This window comes from Hemibagrus wyckioides, linkage group LG22 (genome assembly GCF_019097595.1).
Source record: "Hemibagrus wyckioides isolate EC202008001 linkage group LG22, SWU_Hwy_1.0, whole genome shotgun sequence".
NCBI classification, from domain to species: domain Eukaryota; kingdom Metazoa; phylum Chordata; class Actinopteri; order Siluriformes; family Bagridae; genus Hemibagrus; species Hemibagrus wyckioides.
This window is the reverse complement of record NC_080731.1, coordinates 12,060,743-12,082,278: the sequence shown is the minus strand read 5'-3', so window position 1 is coordinate 12,082,278 and position 21,536 is coordinate 12,060,743. Positions and strand designations below refer to the sequence as shown.

At 38.6% G+C, this 21,536-nt stretch overlaps 1 protein-coding gene across 2 annotated transcripts; it reads left to right on the top strand.

Annotated features, from left to right (window-relative positions):
• Positions 1–7,956: 7,956 nt before the first annotated feature.
• scarb2a (scavenger receptor class B, member 2a) lies at positions 7,957–21,289 on the top strand. 2 transcript variants are annotated; one of them, XM_058374609.1, is made up of 13 exons: positions 7,957–8,389; positions 11,394–11,554; positions 12,022–12,169; positions 12,330–12,524; positions 12,908–12,999; positions 13,335–13,454; positions 13,694–13,872; positions 15,194–15,312; positions 15,649–15,722; positions 15,824–15,875; positions 16,004–16,156; positions 17,427–17,474; positions 17,845–21,289. In XM_058374609.1, the coding sequence occupies exons 1-13, from the start codon at positions 8,270–8,272 to the stop codon at positions 17,977–17,979; spliced, it is 1,596 nt and encodes a 531-aa protein (XP_058230592.1). In that variant the 5' UTR covers positions 7,957–8,269; the 3' UTR covers positions 17,980–21,289. The 2 variants fall into 2 exon arrangements, with proteins under 2 accessions (XP_058230592.1, XP_058230593.1); XM_058374610.1 differs by having other exon boundaries at positions 7,958–8,389; positions 17,848–21,289.
• Positions 21,290–21,536: the final 247 nt, after the last annotated feature.

Below are 21,536 nucleotides of genomic sequence, written 5' to 3'. Positions count from 1 at the left end.
CAGTCATGGTGCGTGGCACATTTCTCAGGTCAGCTGACACAGCGGAAAGAAAAAAATCAAACTGTTTATGTAGGCTTTGAAATAAAGCCAAGTGAAATGCATGTGCAGAATTAATATACATTATTGTCTGTTACACTGAGCAAGCAAATCCATCCAATCCTGTTTTAAAGAGCTTTTCATTTATTTCTGTTTATGTGTACATGCACATGTCCCCGAATGACTCCTCATAAACTACCTATAGACGACCAGAATGTATTGTTTGGTTGCTCAGCATGTAACTTCAACAAGACAGCCTGAAGGTACATTTAATTTCGCAGAATGTCCATGAGTTAATTCTGGTTAGCACTTACATTATGGCAATTGTTCCCTTACCAGTCTCGTCTCTCTCTCTCTCTCTCTCTCTCAGTTAAAAAATGCAACTTGAGAAACAAATTCCTCTTTCCTTTCCCTATACTGGAGACTCCTTATTATTGATTTATTTATTTAGTATTAGGTTATGTAGAGCATCCACCATACATGTCCCTTGAATTAGCTGTTACTATAATAACTCTAACACAGCAATTAATGCAAATCTTTGATTTTTCTATATTTATACAAAAGCTTCGTTAATGTGTTCAGTTGCTTTAGTTGCGTAGGCATGTGTCTATACCCTCCGCCTGTTTAGTTGTGTGTAATGGACAAATCTTTCCTTTCATGTTCACTTGTTTTGCAAAATACCTTTTGATTTGATGTTCATTGCTCCCCAAAGAAACATACTCCCATTTAAAGCACAGCACAGCTTTTACCTGCTATTGTTCTTATTTGTGATTATGTGTATGTAGGCGGTGTTCCTCAATGAAAAGCACAAATCACTCTGAGAGCATGATGTTGTTCTTATTTGTGATTATGTGTATATAGGCGGTGTTCCTCAATGAAAACCACAAATCACTCTGAGAGCATAATATTCATGCGCCAGATTCAAAGCAGTTCTGTAGACTACCTTGTGAATTTAGCCTCACGTGAACCTGGTACGTCAGACCATGCAGCTTTTGGCTGTAGTGGCTCTAATTTGTTGAAAAGTCTCTTCGAAAATCGAGTCTCTAAATATTTCACCTTTCCTTTGTACAACATGTTTCGTACACTCATAGTAAATAGGAACCAAGACAAATTACTTTGTGCTTTTTAAAACATGGCAAGCCCATGTGCTTTCTTGGTCTGGCAAACTATTTTATTCTGATAACTGACCTTCGCTGGAAATAATGCAAGCGTATTTATGACATAATAACGTCCTTGAATATATCCTCAAGATAACCTTTGATGCAGGTTGTGATGCACATTCAGTCGTCATTTTTAGAATGACGGGAACAAGTCACAAGTAGCCTAACAGGATAACCTAAATTTCTCCCAAGAGAAACTACACTGTCAGAAATGATGGTAGAACAATGGAGTGAAATATTTAGCCTGGAAGCAAACTTGAAGAAGGTTTTGTTGTTTATTGTGAAAGCCGGCTTATTGCGTATGTTTCACTGTAAGTAATGCAAGCCCGTAGTTCTAGGAAGTCCACCACACCTTAGGTCAAAATAAGGACAATTTACATTCCGTCTGTTTCACCGAAAGGAAACTCTTGTACATCCGGAAGGATGTACAATTATAGAAAAAAAAAATCATTTGTCAAATGAAAGAACATTGTGATAACTATTAGCACATTATCTCCGCTGCCTTCCTAGAAGCTGTCATATTTGGTTTGTGCTTTCCAAATGATTTAATCGTACTTAGTCTCTTGATAACGATGTGCCTCGTTTGTGTCATTCTTATTTTCTCTCCTGCCGAACGTTTTTCCTCAGTGTCACTCGATCTCCTGGGAGAGCTTGAGGCAAAATCTCCGGCACATCAATTCAACCGAGTCTCCCACTGCACTTAATGTCGTGACCCTTCAATGAATCTCATCTGGTGAAAAGGTCTGGCTTTTTGGGAGTTAACGGCTGGATGTCAGTCTTTATCCTCAGTAGGAATGTCAGTGTAGGCTTGTATAGTGAATAAGCCATACCAGGTCATGCACAGTTGCATTCTTAGTCCCTATAGCAGAGTTCCTGCATGCCTGAGCGGTCGGTGTGGTTGCAGTTCTCTGGAAAGTGTGGAAAGGTCTGGGATCTAAAATGTGTAGGTGTGTACAATGTGTCGTAAAGAATTAGTCAAAATATGCAAAATGAGCTAATAGACTAAAAAATGTTTTTGTTCAACTGACCGTCTCAACTCATCTTTGGTGTATGCTATGTTTAAGAGGAGGATGTTAAAGTACACACATAGAAAAATTGATTTGGGTATTTATTACATTAAACGCTGTAAAGAAAACCATTTTTTAAATGAACTTCATGTCACTACTATGCAGACAATTTCAATTACAAACTGACTTGAAGCAGGGTAACACTGTGTGATTGTCAGCTTGATATTGCTGTTGCCAAAATAAAGAATATTGAACTCTTTAGTTGTGACTGAGATCAGAGTCTGTGTCCATGATAGCCTCAGAGTCTTGTTCTTGGATGACAGGAGTGGAGCCCAATGCAATATTCTGCTTTTGTAGCTCATCTGCCTTGATGTTTGATGTTTTGTGATATTTCATAACAACAAAAAATATATATTTAGTGGCCATTTTCTTCAGCGCTCTCTTATCGACAAGGTGGTCCCGCCTACTGAGCTGTCGCTTACTCATCGTTCTTTGTTTTTCATACCATTCTTTGTAAACTCATAGTCAGGAGATAGTTGCAGTCACAGATATCACACTTTTCCCCCATTCTGATGTAAACCATGAACTGAAGCTCTTGACCTGTATCTGCAGGATTTTTCTGCATTGTGCCATTGCTACATGATTGGCTGATTGTGCATTGGTGTTCCTATTAGATTGAACATTGACTGCTTTACTAAGATGCCATAATTAGTTCAGGTTGATATACTGTTACATCCTTGCATCATACTTAGTAGGAATTACAGTATACAAGTAGAGACGGGTGTGGTCAAAGGTGAATAAATTTCCACTCTGTCTAATGCTTTGTTTGTTGTCAGACCAGTTTGACCACAGCCTTCTATTCTGGTTAAGCCCTTTGCACCTTTATTTTCTTTTCATAGCAGTCTCCTGAATTTATAGAGGTCCTTGTTGATGCATTTTATGAATGTGATTGTCAGGACAAAGAGCTGGAGAAAAAAGAAGATATATTATGGATGTGTATAACAAATGATAGCTGGATTAATCAGCAGACTGTCCACATGTGTTTTCCTTCTAATGAAAAGGATCCTTGTACTGATTCAGAAAGACAATTCCCTGCTTTTTCACATGGACTGAGGAAAAATAGCATCACAATCAGCAATATGTCCTCATATATCTAGCTATATTTTACAGAGTGATATGGAACAATAAGCAGAAAAGAAGTGGTCTCCTATTATGGAGCAAGAGTAAAGGATGTGTAATATCTCTGAAGCAGTAGCGTGTATTTACCAGCTGGCAAACTAGCGTGCAAAGGACATGGATCATTCTTTTTGACCTGGAAAGAGGATGTATTATGCATTAGCATGTTTGGCTCTGTGATGTGGTATGTGTGAATAAAAAATGAAAAAAGAAAAGGTTTTGGTGACAAACAGAGGATGGTGATTTCATGGGAACAAAAAGTACGGGCCCAAAAAAAAAAAAAAAAAAACCCTCTGTGTACGATCTCACATCATTTGTTGGAGAACAAACAGGACATGCATTCAATAAACTGCTAAAGAGGTTACTGAGAAGGAGTATTCTAGGAAAATAAAGCAGGCAATGTATTTTCTGAGCTAAAAAAAAATCATTCTCTTGCAATGAATTAAATAATGTGTAATGACAAAATATTATGACAAAAAAAATTACCCCCCAATAGGCATGCCTAGAGCAATCCTCAAAACATGTTTATGTGTTTAGCTGAACTTAAACTGTAAACTCTCAGACATAATGGCACCTAAATATACTTTTCTTTGCCTCTGTGACCACACAATCAAAGGTATATCTACTGTATCTGTAGTATGAAACTTTTACTGTACGTTTTTACAGTGCTTCAATACATTTGGCAGACACCCTTATCCAGAACAACTTACAATTTATATCAGGGGCCCAGCAGTGGCAGCATGATGGTATATGGCAGCATATACTGTAGCTTTATATATGAAGGTATATAAATGGACTTTCTTAGTTATTAGATGATGCATGATAAAGCTCCAAAACATTTTTTATGGTATTTATGGTAACTACCTCAGCAATAAAGAAAAGTACAGTTTGGCACCATCATGGTTGTAGATTTGAAAAGTATATGGTCATGCTTTCTAATTAAATTCTAAATAAATCAAAAACAATATCAGCTTAGTTATATCTGCATGGCCATTACATGATTCCTTCTGCTTCTCTATCTTTCTTTTCCATCAAAGCTTCACGTCACCTCATACGTAACAACAGAATAATCCAAGATAGAAGTTTGCCATCTGTCTACCAGACCTGCTAAGATAAAGCTCTTCATTTTCAAAGCCACCTGTACTCTCTCAGTCACACCGCTTTGTGTTATGAGGCAATTCCTGTGCAACGGAGTGGAGCTTTTAGCATTTGTCCTGATTTTTTTTTGTTTTGTTTTTTAAGAGAAATTCACAATCCATTCAGAACACCAAAAACATTACAAAACAATTAACTTCTACAAATGGTTCAGTTGATCATGGTATAAATATTGGGGTGGATGTAATAGCTAATTTGGATTATTAAATGTTAGGTCAAACAGTGTGCTTTTATGGTAAAGTATTTCACTTTCATACAGTGCTGGATTGACCTTCTTGAGGTCTGCAGAATTATTTTTTGTTTCCATTATCAGAGTGCCAGAATCTATTCAATGAGAGGAATAAAGTATGATCTTGTAAGTTTTGGACTGGTGATATACCCTATCATGAATCTCTTTATAGTTTTTAGTTAAACTGCAAAAAAAATAATAATTATTATAACTGATTATACTTTTTATTCCAGTGTTGAAATAAAAGAGTTTCACTTTGATAAAAGAATCCAGTTTCCACAAAGTCAGGGACCATTTAAACATGTAAAATGAATTGTACTGAATCCCTCAGAGCAGATTTATATCATGAACATTGTGTAAATGTGCTTTCTTCTCCTGAACTTTCCACTAATAGTACACATTTAATTCCAAGTTGATATTATTTATAGGCTAAATAGGTTTTTGACTTAATCAGGTATGGATTAAACCCATTACAAATCAGGGTTATTCCACCAAATACTGATTTCTTAATGTTATTTAGCCAAAGCATTAACACAATTTGTTTACAAATTATTTGCATTTTGTTTTATTTGAGTTATTAAAGCTCTGCAAATACTGCATGATCTTGGGTTATTTTGATGTGTTGTCATTTCCTTTAAATAAACACTCTAATATATATCTATATCTATATCTATATATATATATATATATATATATATACAGACTGTGATCTCCGTGACTATAACTATATTAAATCTGGGACGTCCTGGATATTCTTCACTGATCCCTGGGGGTACACCAAACCCCATTCTGAGAACCACTGCTTTGGATTAACAATCCAAATATCCCTTGTGGGAACCCCGCCCCTTTTTCTTCTACATGTATCTACATGTGTGTTCGTCAAAACCTATGAAGTTTAGCACCAAGCAAACATGAATATGAATGAAAAAAAGAGTTAAAGTTAATATTTCTGTGAAATCCTCACTAATGATATTTCATTGTGGTCTGTTTTCACTTCTCTTGTTTGCACAGATGTTCGTACTTCACCCCCCATAGACTACAGAGCTATACACATCTTGATTATACTTAGCATCCTAATCATAAATCCCCACAACTGGCAGTTCTTGTTATGGCAATTATTAATAAAACAAAATGCACATTTTTGAATGCATATATCATGGTATTATGTATTTAAGTTCACTTACAGTGTTTAGGTTTAGTTTGTAATATGGTCTTGACTGAATTGGGCTGCTATCATATCAGGACAGAATATATTTTAATAACTTAGACAGCCTGGTTATTTGATTGACTGATTGACCATGCAGCTCTAACTGCACCACACCTCCATGGGAGTAAACAAAATTTTGTATTAGTAACAGACCGACAGCTGTTAGTGGGCTTTGTTGATTCAGCTTTAGCAACTGTCAAAACATGAGAGAGACATTTTCCTCTCTGAGATGTAAACCTACAAGCCAGCAAAAGAAAATGAAGGAAGTGCAGGACAACCTGCGGCTACTTTTATCTGATAACTACTCAGTTATTTCTCATGACATTTAATCTCAGTGGTTTGTTCCTGCACGTTCAATGACTAATACATATTAGTATGTTTAACGTCTGTTAAGGATATTCCTGCAATGGACTGGCGTCCCGTTAAGGGTGTGTCCCCCACCTTGTGCCAAGTGTTCCCAGGATAGACGATGACCCCGACCAACAGTTATGGAAAATGCCATGTTACAGTAAACACTGGAGTCAAATGACTATATTCTGTATACACTCACTGTCCACATTTTTAGAAAGACCTGAACATCTGCACATTCATGCAATTATCCAATCAATCAATCAATCCGGTGGCAGCGGCACAAATGCAAAAATCACGCAGATACAGGTTCAGTTCATTTTCACATCAAATATCAGAATAGGTACACAGTGTGATCTCCGTGCTTTTAAATGTTGTATAGTTGTTGCTACCGTTTGGGATGATTCGAGTATTTTTCGTACCATCCTTTATTAACTCTAAAGCCTGTTGTGTGTTAAAATTCCCAGGATATCAGTCGTTTCTGAAATATTCATGCGTGCCACAGTTAAAATCTCAGCGATCACAATGTTTCTTCATTCTGGTGTTTGAACTTTAAGTGAAGCTCTTGACCTGTATCTGCATGAATGCTTGCACTGTGCTGCTTTCACATGAATGTGCAGGTGTACAGGTGTTCCTAATAAAGTGATCAGTGGGTCTGTAAGCAATAAGCCTTCGTAAGAAGCACGCGTTAACTTTATGTACATTATGTACAGATTTACTTCAAAAATTGTGAAAAGCACTGGATTTAATCGAAAGTTTATGCATTTTGTGGAAGAAGGATCTTTTGAAAGGTCTTGTTTACTTTAGGAAATAAGCTGTATAATATATATGTCTCAACATAATAAGTCTCTACATAAGTTATAAAATTAGAGGGGAAATTTTTTTTAAGTTTAATGCTCAATAGACGAAGGAATGTGAACATTTACAGGCCAAACATTTTCATTACTCTGCTTTTCCTTTGCAGGCGGCTCAGTCAGGATGACACAAGAACTGGCGATTTGCAACGTGCGTGGTCCTCCTTTAAACAAGCCCCGCCCCGAAATCAGTCGATCAAATTCTGCATCGCGCTCCTGCGCCTCCGACCAATCGCGCTGCTCTGGGGCGGGGTTATCGCGGTGGTCCGGGAAAACGTCAACCAATCAACGCGCGAGTTCTTTGAACAAAAGGTTTACGAAAAGTGTCGCTCGCCTTGAGGGGCGGACATTATTCATGTTCAGTGAGCGGCAGCTTAAGGAGACATGACAGGAGATAGCGGAGAGGACATAACGGTCCATCAGTCACAAACACACCCAAATACCGCTATTCACAGAAAGCGTTATAAAGGTGTTAGGGTTGTAATATCTTTCGATAAGATCACACAATTAAGATTAAAGTATAATCACTTAATTAGTCATTACTTGTATGCATGCGTGATAAATTATTTAGCACTTTAGGAACAGGGACTGCAAGTGAATATACAGTGCATTTCTAATTTTTTATTCGGTCACAAAATGAGCAGGGTTTTAAACTGATAGCAAGTGAATGTGGTTCCTTTTAAAAGGCCATTAAATATGTGTGACATCAGCCCGCAGAGACACACGGGGCTTTTTGAACATGGACACACCCACCGCCCCTCACTGGGCTTTCGCTTGACTGCCCTCTCAGTGTAGTAGAGGGGGTTGTTCAGGTCCTCCTCCGGCACTCTGCGCTTTAGCTTTAGCTGATAAAATCCGTGCCTGAGCATCAGACTCTTACTCACTCAGAAACACACACACGGAGGGTTCGGTACTTTCCTGGTGCTTCACTGAAACTTACACATCGGACACCTGAGCACGAGCCACACCGCTCCTGTGACTTCGGACCCCTGACTTCCGCGGTCGATCTCTCGAGTTAATGACCGATCCGTTATAGCTAGATCTCTCGTCTGAAGGTTTCTTTCTCTCCGTGATCTTTAACTTACATTTTAGTCACCATGAGGAGATCTTGTGCTATTTACGCCACGGGGATTGTGTGCGCTCATCTGCTCATAGTGGGAATCGCCCTGATGGTGGCTCAAGTCTTCCAGACAATGATTCACGAAAGGATCAAAAAGGTAAAAAAAAAAGTGTTTTATTTGTTGTTGTTGTTGTTTTTGTTTTTGTGTTGTTTCATCCTTACACTCCTGAAATGGTTCGAATTAAACCGGTAAAAAAAAAATCGTGTATCGGTGTTTATCGGCTAGTCCGAATGCAGCACGTAGCGTTAGCTAAAATAAAACAGAGCCGGGTTTTAGCCGGGTGTTGGACACATCATCCTCAACACACACAAACTACTCGATTAGGTTAGAAAGTTATACACTGTAAAACTGTACGCGTAAATGTAACTAAATAAGTCATACATTGAAAATGATAGTAATGTTTAAAGTGTGTGTGTGTTTAGTTCAGCATTGGTAGCACGCTGCATTGCATTGCACCGGGGCGAGTTCCTGTGTTACGAACACCATCAGCTCTTATCAGTGTAATAGGGAGGGTTCCTGTTTCAAATGACGCGAATTGTCACGTTTTATTTCCATTTCCACACTTAAGTTCTCTTAAGTGTGTGTGTTTGTGTGTTGCTAATCCTAACCGAAGTGTCTCTCTCTCTCTCTGTCTGTCTCTCTCTCTCTCTCTCTCTCTGACCACCTGACGTGTGGAAACGATGCGGAGAAAACACACCGTGTTTGCATTTCTTGGCTCTCTCTCTCTCTCTCTCTCTCTCTCTCTCTCTCTCTCTCTCTCTCTCTCTCTGTTTTCTCTTTAAGAAAGCAGCTGTTTTGTTCTCTTTTCTTCTAAAGAAGACGTGAGGCGGTAGCTGGCTTTAATGGTTTAATGGGGGGAGGTGTAGTGCTCTCTCTCAGGGTGAGGGGTCTGAGAGCAGAAACAGCAAGAGGCTGGAATTCTCTTTGAGGAATACTTGGAATTCTGTGTGACTCCCACTGTGTAGCTGGAATTTCTGCTATATTTATATATGTGTCTATATAGAGTTCAAGCTGTCTGGATGTACAATCATAATCAGGTTTCACTCAGGAGTTGCAGGAATGATCATAAAATCCACGACCGAGTGAAACGTCATTATGAAGTTGTAAATATTCTGCACATAATTAGTACAATACCTAAATAAAAAAAAAACTCCTGCTTAACAAGTTTTTTTTTTTTTAGACGTTTACGGTTCCTCAATTATTTATTTAGTTTTTTTTTTTTTTTTTTTTTACAATATACACCCTGTCTAAACCAGCTTGCTTTCAAAGCTTTGTGTAAACTGGTGTCTCTAATAGGAGAACTCTTGAAGGACAAAAGCCACTTTTCAAGCCCTGAGGACCTGCATATTTCTTGAGCTGGGTGTGGAAAAGAGCTAAACTGCTTTGTTTGTATGTAGAGCAGATAAAAAACCACGGCAGTATTTCCTTTTTCGTTCTCGTCTTTTTCTCCCTTAAACATGTAGCATGACACTTTAGGGTATGCGTGAACAGATCGGCTTCCTGGCTCGAGTCTTTTCATTTCTTTTTATTTCGCCCATATGGAACAATGTAGCGTAGGTAAATTATTTCTAGCTACATAATCAACTTAAACTTTTTTGTTGTTGTTGTTGTTGTTATTGCATGTTCTTACATGTTGTAACAGAGTTCTTCACTTTTTCAATGGGGGATGGAAGGACAACCACAACAAAACACACACACACACAAAAAAAGTGCTTCATCACGATGCAAGATGAAGGTTTTGAAAACACATTTGTTTAATGTTCAGTACAGCTTTGAAGGACATTTTTATTTTCAAGGCTGGTGGCATGGCCAGTAGGTCTAGGGGTTATCTTAAACTCCTGGAAAAATGTCAAAACACTGCGTTTGTGAGGTTATCGAATTGTTTTTCTCTTCATGATGCATACAAATGCATCATTTTTCGACAAGGACACCTTAGCTTTTTGACACTAAATAAATATATTTAAGGTGATTCATATTCGTAGCTCTGTTAAAGTAAACCCAACAAGGTGTGGCGTGACAAATTCCCAGGATTTGATGTGTAGTTACCAACCTAAATAAAACTTTTAGTTACCAACCTAAATAAAACTTTTATAGGCATGTTGGAAGATTAGTTCACCGTTTCAGTAAGCCTGAATCAAAGCAGTCTTATTGTAAAGGAGCTGTGTGAGCCAACTGAAGCGTGACCTGCTGTAAATGAAAGAGTGTGTAATGGAAATTCAAGTACATCATACTTTGCCTGCAGCACAGGGAAATGCAACCAGTAAGTCAGTCTGAAAGGGTTCTCTTTTTTAATTCTTTTTATACCGACGACAGAGAGACATTTCACGGTATTACTGGGCTGCCCTTGTGAATCAACAACTTCAGATGTACTTGATATAATACTAGCAGTGTACCATGATCAACTCTTTTAGGCTTAAAATGCCATTTAAATCATAGTAGTACTAGATACTAAATAAAGTTTCATTGGATTACTAATTCAGTTTCTAACGCGGAGTGTGTTTTGTGTGATGTGTCTCATTCACGATCTAGATCTAGTAGATTTCTCATGAAACAAGATTATCATATAATTACAGCCCCATTCTTTTTCCACCTGAAGTTGCTGTTAAAGAGAAAAATAAAAGTTTTCCTTTTTTTTGTGTTTCAGGTGACAGGACAGATAAGGATGTGTCTTTTTCTTTTTTTCCTTTTTATTTTTATGAGAAGGCACTCTTATAACCCAAGACAAAGCTTTCTGCTGACCAAACGTCATGTGTGGCCCGCGTTCGTCTCTGTTCTTTGAATTTCTTCCTCATAGCATGTGGATGTCATTCACTTATCACCCCAAAACCCTACAGACCTAGTGAACTTTAAACAGCATTATTTATTCGGGCAGTACTTCACTAACCTGAAGCGAACTGCGTGACCAGACTGCTTCGTTCAGGTTTTCAGGGAGGTTAAGTCAATATTAGGAAGTAGAATCTGACATGGTTAATGGTTTACAGGTTTTAGATAACTCTGAGGTCTTCATTTGGTAAAAGATGCTTAAAGTTCACATGTTCGGTGACATGGCATCGAATCTTTCACAGAATTATTCATTTACATATTACACTTTTGTTTTTAGGAAATCACCCTGGCTAAGAACAGTCGAGTGCTGGATGGCTGGATAAATCCTCCACCTCCAGTTTACATGCAGTATTTCTTCTTCAACGTTACTAACCCTCAAGAGTTCTTGGCTGGCGTGGCAAAGCCTCATGTCACACAAATGGGACCTTATACATACAGGTAAGATAAACATGCACCCAACTTGATGCACTTTGTATGTCGAGCTAAAAAAGCTTAGGTTTTTTTCTCTTTTCCCCTCCCTCCTTTTTGTCACTTTCTGGAAATGAAGTAATTTGTTCTTTTTTAAGCCCAGCACGCAGCTCATGTCTGTTTATTTACCGTTGCATCTAATTGGACCTAATGCCATTTAGATAGACCATGCCACAATGTAACAGCAAACAGAATCCGGAAATGACACAGAAAAGTGGAAGTCAAAGGGAGGAGATGGGGGGGGGGGGAACATTAATATGACAGATGTCATGTAGCTTGGATGATCAGTTGTTTGCAAGAAGAAGAAAAAAAAGCGATTTGTGTGACATCAGCTTTCAGCTTCTAGCAACAAGTTGTTCTTTGATTATTTGCTGCAGTGTAATATTTACATGTGGAAGCTTAAACCATTAACCCAATCTCTCCAATCATGCAACCAGGGAATACAGACCAAGAGAGAACGTGACGTACTTAGAAAATGGCACCAAGATCTTCGCCACGAATCCCAAGAGCTTCGTCTTTCTTCCGGAAATGTCTGTCGGAGACCCCAAGGTGGACCTCTTGACCACTCCCAACATCCCGGTCATTGTAAGTTTGTATTTTTTTTTTTTTTTAGTGGAAATGGCTGGTACACTTAATTGATCACACCAGATTTTTTAGCCAAAATAACACAAGACACATTAGCACTAACACAATGACCTGTTGACAGCTGTGCTTAACACGACTTCTCCCATATCTCCTCCTGCAGGCCGTCATGAACGAAATGCACTCCTACTCTTTTTACATCCGCCCGCTGATCTCTATGTGGATGAACTCACTGGGTGTTGACCTGTTCATGACACGCACTGTGCACGAGTTTCTGTGGGGTTTCAAGGATCCACTGATGAGCAAACTTCATGCCCTGAAGCCTGAAGTGGATGAATACTTTGGCCTCATGTACAAGGTGAGAAGCTTTAAAAAATGTTTGCTGTGGAATTGAAACGTCCCTAAACACCAGCAATCAAAAAAGATTACAGGAAATGGAGTGTTTAGGTCACGCTTCTTTGGAATTCAAAGTCTAGTGAGTTATAAAATCAAGAAGTTTGTGAGTTGTTAGTGTTTCTCTGCATAGAGAAATTGATGAACTGGCTAATGTAATTGGTTGTGGATTTAGTAGACTCTCTTACAATTAAAGTCAGAATATGATATACATGTTCTTTGTGACAGTGGTGACTGAATGAGATCAGAAGGCTGTAAAACGTGTGGGTCGCCATGTTAAGGGATCTGAAATTTTTGCCGATGTCTGATTTTTTTTTTTTTTTTTTTTTCCTGGATATTTTTAATTAGAAAAATGGAACCCATGAAGGCGAATTTGTCTTCCACACCGGAGAGCAGAACTACCTGGACTATGGCAAGATTGACACCTGGAACGGAATAAGGTACCCAGAGCTTTGCATACCATTCCCCTTGGCCTAGTTGGCTTTTGTGAATATTTGATTACCCAGTGAAATGGCCTTGTCTCACCTTTTGCTTACTGAACTTTTGATGCTTGCATTGCGCATGTCCCAAGCAAAAAAAAAAAGTGGGGAAAAAACATCATGCATTATTCTTCTGAATGCTTAGACTACCGTTTTTTTTTTTTTTTTAGAAAAGAAAGATTTCCTTTTTTTAAAATTTTTCTATAAAAATGAGCACAACATTCTCAGCCCAGTTATTGTACATATTTTCATGCTGTAAAATAAATGCATGGATTCTTTCTCCTCTCCTTTTGCAGTAAGATGACCTGGTGGTCATCTGAGCAGAGCAACATGATTAACGGCACAGACGGCAGCGTGTTCCACACATTCCTGTCCAGAGACGAGCTGCTCTACATCTTCGCCGCGGATCTATGCAGGTAGGCTACACGTTGCAACCTCCGCTAAAATACTCTCCTAGTCAGCTGCATTTTAAAAAGCCTCACTGACACATTATGTCCTGTCTCAATTATCAGCAATGTCAACTAAGTAAAAGCTAAAAATAAAGGTGGAGGAGTGAATAAAGTAATTAATTAAAAAAAAAAAATTGTATTTAAAGGCTAATGCACCTTTTGTATACAAATGTCATTCAAGCGTCCACCGTATGTCTTGTATTCAGGTCGATCCATCTGGGATACGTGACCGATACAGAGGTGAAGGGAATTCCAGCATTCCGCTTCGCTCCTCCTGCTGATGTCCTAGCTGCACCAAATGAGAATCCTGCCAACGCTGGCTTCTGCGTGCCTGCTGGAGACTGCCTGAGTAAAGGAGTGCTTAAAGTCAGCGTGTGTCGTGAAGGTAAGGGCCAAGGACACCCATCAAGCATCCTACCAGTCACACCATATTGTCCTGCCGTATTCGATGAATTTCTATGATTTGCTATTTAAATTTTGTTCTACTTTGATTGCAAATTGTGAAAGTTTAGATGATCAATGTTAGATAGCAGGATAAAAAAAAAACAAAGCACTATAGTGTCTAAACAGAACATTTTTCAAGAATGCCCGAGCCAGAAAGTGTCCAAATATGCATTCGCTGCATCACTTAACGCTCTGCATACAAATATTTTTAGAGGATTGTTCTGCTGTTATTGTCTTGGCTGTCAGTGCTAAGCCTGTGCCCTGTAACGGCTAACAGAGGCATCGTGCGTCACCGCCAGAGACCGACATCATGCCTAGCCTATATAGTCATTATCAGCAAACATGATCATTAGAAATATGTGCAAGTTGTGTACAAGAATAGCTTACACTTAAGCTGTCAATTGCAAACACTGACACAAGTGAGCGTGAGCACTTCAGTTCTGCCAGTACTGAGATACGCACACTTCCTTCCTCTCACTCAACATAGTCTAAACATTATTAAGCTTATTCAAGTAAAAGAGCCATGGCCTGTAAAGATAAGTGAAATAATAGTAATAAAAAAACCTAAAGCACCAAAGTAAATAAATAAAGAAATCCCATACATGGCTTTCAGAAAATGAAGTTCACATCGGGGTTTTTTTTTATTTTTTTTATTACTCTGACCAGCACTAGTAGCCTCTTCATCTCTGATCTGTCTTGTCTGTTTGCTCTCTCCAGCACTGTGACAGGAATCGGAGATCAGTACACAAACGTTTAATAAGTAACTCAAATTCAGGACCAAGGACTCCGCACCCTATTACTAATTACAGCTTGATTGGGACATCGACAGTGCTATTCTTTTTATTGCTTCCTCAATAAGTCATCGTGCTGATAGCAGTGTTTTCTGATGCTTAGCTCATTTTTAACATGTGACCGCTCTAATGATGACTCTGGGTTTTCTCCAGACGTCACACGTCCTGATTAGGCGAAATGCTTCCAGTGAAACTGCTTTTAGAGAAGTACTTTGCAGAATCCTTCTCATTGTTGGATTGAACCAGTTGGAGTGTATTTAGGCGACGGTCAAAGTCACACAGAGCAAATAAAATGTGGAATTTTGTTCCTTGTCTGTGGAAGTTTAACAGGTCACTGTCCTGTCGTAACTGATTGCCAGCAGGTTTATATTTCTTGGGAAGAAAGTTCATTTCATTTCTTGATTCAGTTTTTCTTAGTAATAGTTTCTGATTCCTTATAATTTGACATGTTTTCTCCTTTTTGGTCCATAGGAGCACCCATAGTTGTATCATTCCCACATTTCTACCAAGCTGATGAAAAGTACATCAATGCCATCGAAGGCATGAATCCGAACAAGGAGGAGCATGAAACATACCTCGACCTTAACCCGGTAAGCGTGGTGTGGGGCTCATGAGAACGTTGTTGAGAGTAATTAGTTGGTCTATTTATTCACCATTCAGCTGTTTAGATCTGCCATGTTTTTGTAATTTAATATAGCCTGTGACCTCTTAGGACTATAAGCAGGAATGTCTTTTTGGTATATTGGGAGACTGATGAGACCAATTAGTCTGATGGTTTGTAGGTTGCCAAATATGTATGTTTGTGTAGAGGTAGTCAGGTTATAGGGGTTAAATATCGTGTTACATATGGTTCAAAAATATTATTTTACTCTTAGCTGGATGTAGACTTTAGAAACACCTTATAAATCATAATCATTTTGTTCCAGACGACTGGGGTCCCTATTCGTGCCTGTAAGAGAGCCCAGCTCAACATTATAATGAAGAGAGTTCCTGGCTTCTCGTAAGTACCAATTTCCCCCTTTTCAGAATTACCCATTATCTATTTTACTTTCAGAAACCTTAGTCATGTAAAAAAAAAAAAATTTCTTTATTCTTTTCCAGTCAAACACGTCTTCTGAACGAAACCATCTTCCCCATTATGTATGTCAATGAGGTACGAGACTTTTTGTGGTTTTTTTTTTTTGTTGTTGTTTTTTTTGTCATCACTATGGCACAATCCTGGTCATTTTCAAGGTTACTGTCCATTTTCCTTTTATAAAAAATCAAATCTTTTTTTTCCAGACGGCAACCATCGACGACGGCTCTGCCTCCCAAATGAAAACTCTGCTGCTGATCATAACAATAGTGTCCAACTTCCCGGTCATCATTGTGGGTGTGGGCGCCTTATTACTGCTCATCTTCATCTTCTTGTTGTGCAGGAACCGTCAGAGAAAGGTAAGACTTCTTTGCAAACTACCCAAAAGAGCTTTGTTCAATAGTTACATTCAAGTTATGAAAATTCCGTGCTTTTCAGCACAGATACAAGAAGGCGAATATAAGGAAGCTTTATTCAGTGGCATAAATTTTCATGTTTGGGTCTTTTATCGGACAAGTTTTGGATTAGTTTTTGTTCTATTAGTGTTGCCTTTTCTATAGTCCTGATATTAATCTCTTCAGAAAATATCTGTCTTCTTGAATGAAGCGATGTATAGCATTGTTTATTGTAAACCGTAAAGTTTTATTAGTAGTAATGGCTGTACATGTGCGATCTGTGGTTCTGTTAATTTATGTTAGTGCTTCTGTGGGGTTTTAAACGTTTACGTTAAAAAGCCATTTTGAATACACAAACTGAGAGCAACTGCTGGAATCATTTTTATGCCTGCTATAAATTACTAACAAATAAGAATGTGTAATATTAGGCTAAAATTTGCATTTTGTGAATCATCCCTATTTTGAATAATGCAGTCAGGTGAAGTAAAAACACCTCTGGCAAACACTTGCATCTGTTTTGGTTACCTTTACATACAAACAAGTAACCTGTTTGTACCATGTTGTGCATCCGGCTGGTAGTGTGATGGTGTGTGTGTGTGTGTGTGTGTGTGTGTGTGTGTGTGTGTGAATGGGTCTTTTTGAGGGAGAAGTACAGATAAGAATAAGATAAGCAACACGTGTTTGTGTGGTAAATGGTGTAACATGCCAGGCTAATTATTAATAGATTCTTGAAGCATCTTAACTGACAGCAGTAGCTCACTCTGTTTGGTTTCCAAGCACATAAACAAACGCTGTTATTAAGCAACAGGAAATGCAACCAAGGCAAAGATGTTCTCTTTGAGGATGTCCTGGTTTGTTTTGTCACACTAAGCATCAAGGCGTGGCACATTTTTAATTCTAAGAACTATAAAAATCAGCACTCAGAAGGCGTCTGCGTGGTTAGGTGATAATCAACAAAGTTCTAATGTTTTGTATTCACGTCCTATCCACCTGCATGAAGCTAACCAGCAGTGCATGTGCTCTTTAATACGTTTAAATTTGCCCCACATTTAGTTTACTACTACCCATAATCCATTGCACTAGGGTAATGTTCAATATTATACGGTAGGGGTTTAGGGTTTTTGTGTGTAATTTGAAAAGTGTATTTATTTATTTTTTTTATAATGCTGCCATGTTTTCATTTTCAGTAACATTCTCCCCTTCCCTCCTTTTTTTTTTTTTTGTTCCTGTTCAGAATGAAGTAAAACGTATTGATTTTACCGAAGCTTTTCATTCTTTTGCTGTAAGTCAATATTTCCCCCTTTTTTCCCTTTCATTTGCTCACTATTTGCCTGTTCATAATTTAACTCTAATTATAAGAGGTGCTTCTTGCAATTTAGCCATTTATAATTTTACCTATTTATTTCAACAATAAAAAAAGTTAAGTTACATGCATTTGTTTCTGCAAATCCTGTTCAGTTCTGTTTTTGCATTTAATTGAACATAGACTACAACTTTATAGTTCTGTTTTATCGCTTAAAAAGAGATTTCTGTTAGATGTATTAGATATTTTTTGTAGATTAGATTTGGATGAAATGTACAGTGGAGCACATTGTAGTAAATAACAACAACAACATTTCAAGCACACTAAACTCGGTCCCTGTATATCCCAGCAGACGGCGAAAGACGATACGGCCTACACTCCGGTCAGCAACAAATCGGACGATTCGCCCGAATCGCACAGCAACCAGCCTCTGAAGAACGGCTCCTACATCGCCATGTCTCCAGTGGAGGCCCAGAAGTGTTGATAAAGATCACTCCGTGGCGTTCCCGCTGAGGGGATCCACTTGTGTGACTCTCTTTTCCCCTCTTTTCACCTTTTGATTCTTTCCACTGTGCAGCGTGTTCAGGCAGGTCAGCTCCTAGAAACGCCATCGAACAAGACGCAGCTTCTTTCTACAGGCGTCTCGATGGACCACCTCTCCTGCTGACATTTCTATTTTGCTGTTGAAGCATGGCCTTCTCAACCTGCCATATTTTCCGACACAAAAGTCTTACTACTCAAAAACACAGTGCTGTTTATCTAGTCACTTCCTCCAGGTCTACCGAAACTGACACTATTGTTGACTAGACACAAAGTGAACAAACTGAAAACACCTGCTCGCCTTTTGGGGACCGTATGCCCACGTGCATGCTCGCCAGTCTGTAATACCTGTCTAACATACCCTGTTTAACATAGGGCTGTGAACAAAGTCAGAGTGTTCTGTGTGAACACATCCAGGCTGCTAGCAGGAGCCATCTTGAACACCAGTGTTTAGGCATGGGCAAGTGTTTGATCAAAATTTATTGCCACACTACTGTATTGAAGTCTGTGCAGTCAGACTTTATCTAGCTCTTTATTTGCCATATCTTAACATTTCTAAGCCAAACGTTATTGTTTGCCACATCAGAGTGTTTAAAAAGCTAAAGGGTTGAGTGCACTCATGGTCGTGGGTGTGATTGTGTGTCGGGGGATTTGTATGTATGTGTAGAAAGGCAGGCATGTTGCTGCCTGCATATGTGTTAATCTCACTGCTGTGAGCTGATTTCTGAAGAGCACTGTGCTCTCTTAAGCATACTACAGTGCCAAGTAATGGTCCACTAGATTTCAGATGTCCTTTCGATACATGGTAAAACATCATACTCTGGATAAATTGCCCATAGGGTGGCAGAATCAGTCCTTTCTCGCTCACTCCTCCAGCCTATGCCTGATTCAGAGGAGGGTCTCCTTGTGGAGCTGTGAAAATGAGCTTTCCTTCCTCTTTTCCAACAGGATAGAAAAGCAAGCTTACAAATCGCACAAGTGAGACTTGAACCTGCTCTCTGCCTTACATGTGTGAGTTTGCTGTGTGAAAGGGCTCCGTAATGTAGTAGCATGAGACCGCCTTCGATCAAACCCAGTCTGTAGTCAAAACATCTGCAAGTCTTCACCCAAAAAGCCCGTGTGTCCTGTTTTCAAGCATCTAATCTCCCAACTCGCAGAATGCACAACTAAGATCGACCTCCTTTACTCAGGCGCTTGTTTACAGCCTCTTATCTCGAGTGAAATTCAGCAGAGGGGAGTGCTGTACATCATGTGCACATGTTACTTCAGTTCAACTTCTGTGAGGCAATGGGTGAATGACCCATGATACATTTTGTTGCTGTCAATTCTGTCCATGATGTTTAAAAATGAAGCATTTCAAAAAATGCCACAAAAAGTCGACTTGGCAAAGGAAAAAAGTGCACTTTTTCTTTAACAAAAAAAAAAAAAAAAAAAATAGGTCCTGCACATTTTATGTATTTCAGTGCAGTGGTCCTCGCGTGCATTTCAGAGATGTGCCCAAATGTCTGTTTATCTGTGCTTTTGTTTTCTCTATGTATCTCTATTTTTTCTTTGTTTTTTTTCCCCCCACTTCTGATACAAAGTTTAGTCTTCTTATCATTTCTGCTAACAAATGCTTAAATGCTGCAGACGGATATAGTTTCACACACCATATTTCATAAGCATGTCTTATGCATTTCAGATCATTATGGAGCCAAGCAAAAAAAATTTTCTTGGTACCACCTTGAACAAATTGTGAATTATCTATTCATAAGCTCAGATTTGTACATGTTATTATTCTACAACTTTTCTGTCATTTGTTGCAAGACCTATGTTTCATCCAGCGTTGTCAAACTGTTTAGATTTGTGTTGTATTTTGTCGTCCCCCCCTCTTTTTCAATTGAACTGGAAGAGATATGTCATTATGCATACTGAGTGTTCGCACTATAGCTTGTAAACAAACGAACTGGAACATTTAGGTGAACACCTATGGCCTTCTTGGTATGCTTTTTGTAGACAGAAGTACACTAATTTCCAACGATGGCCTTTAGAAAAGTATACAAAGCTGTGGACGAGTCGGCTGGTCCTCATTACCCCGAAGTGGAACGCTCCACTTGGCCTGACTTGAATTTTTTTTTCCAGCTCTCCGACCTGAGCCATTTCCACACGCTACTGACTTTTGAGCCCAAAATCTTCTCATTGCTTCACTCAGCTGTACACTCGACCAAAGATAACCGTATAGATAGACGTGTCCCTCCCATTTGTTTGCTTTCACTGATACAGCTGTAGTGCCATCACTTTGCTAATTTACAATACTCAAGGGCAAAAGGCAAAAACAAAAAGTCAACAAAGTATTTTCCAGATAATACTAAGGGAAATTTCTACAGCGTTTGTAACAACTCTCAGCGCTGCGCAACAGAACACTCAGTATTATGTATTGACCCACAGCAATACATTGTGTAAAGATTTTGTAAAGCTAAAAATGGTTTTGTATCCAAACACATTTCTGTATCATATCGAGTGATATGTTAATTATCAGGACTTTGTATAGTATTACTTCTTTTGGTCCTTCCTCATTTCTCGCCCAGGTATTTTCCTTTTCTTTTCTTTTTTTTTCCTCTTTTCTTTCTTCCCTCCCCATAAATTTATAATGAGTGTCGTTCCACAGTTGTGATGTTAACAGTGTGTATATGAAGTGCAAGTTCAGTGGCAGTGATTTAAGAAAGACTTGTGTGTATTTTTATTTTTCTTTAAGATGAGATTTTGAGAGTAACGACCTCCAGTGCCACAAGTTTCTTAAGAAGCCACTGCACTGTTTTGTCCAATGTGGCGTGCCATAGGAAGGCTGATGGTCTTTAGTTTAAAGGGGGATTGCCTTCGTGCCATACCAGGCACTAGAGAATTTGAACCTTTTATTTTTGTCCTTTAGATGAATGACGCCCTCCTTCACAACGAGACTCTTATGAGTGCCATTACATCCATGTTTATTGAGTTTTAGGAATTTACTAAAACTGTGTAGCAGAGTACTATTTTTTTTTTTTGTCACCTGAATTTCAGTTCACCTTCCTCAATGTAATGAAGGATGATTTTGATGATTTCATATTTGCTGCTGACAAAGACAATCCCCACATCATTAAAGGTGCAACATTAATTTGGAAAAAATATTCCATTTTAGTTTTGAAAAATTTACACTGCACAAATGTTTCTGCAATACCTTTTGTAAAGATTTTTAGTGTCCTTTGCATAAAATAAAGAAAGTTGCATTTAAAGCAAAATGATGTCTCATGAGTGTTTTGTCAGCTCTCTACTTCCTTGTGTGTGTATAGGCATAGATATGTACATATAGAGCCACTTTTTCATATATTCACATGCAAATCATGTATCATAAACATTACTTGGTTGGATAAAGCTACAGTCACCTGTAGACCTGAAACATCCCTGCCAGTACAACTGGTTTGTTGATGTCTAGTTTTAAAATTCATGAAAGCATAACAAATTTTCCCTGGACAGTCACTTAAAAAT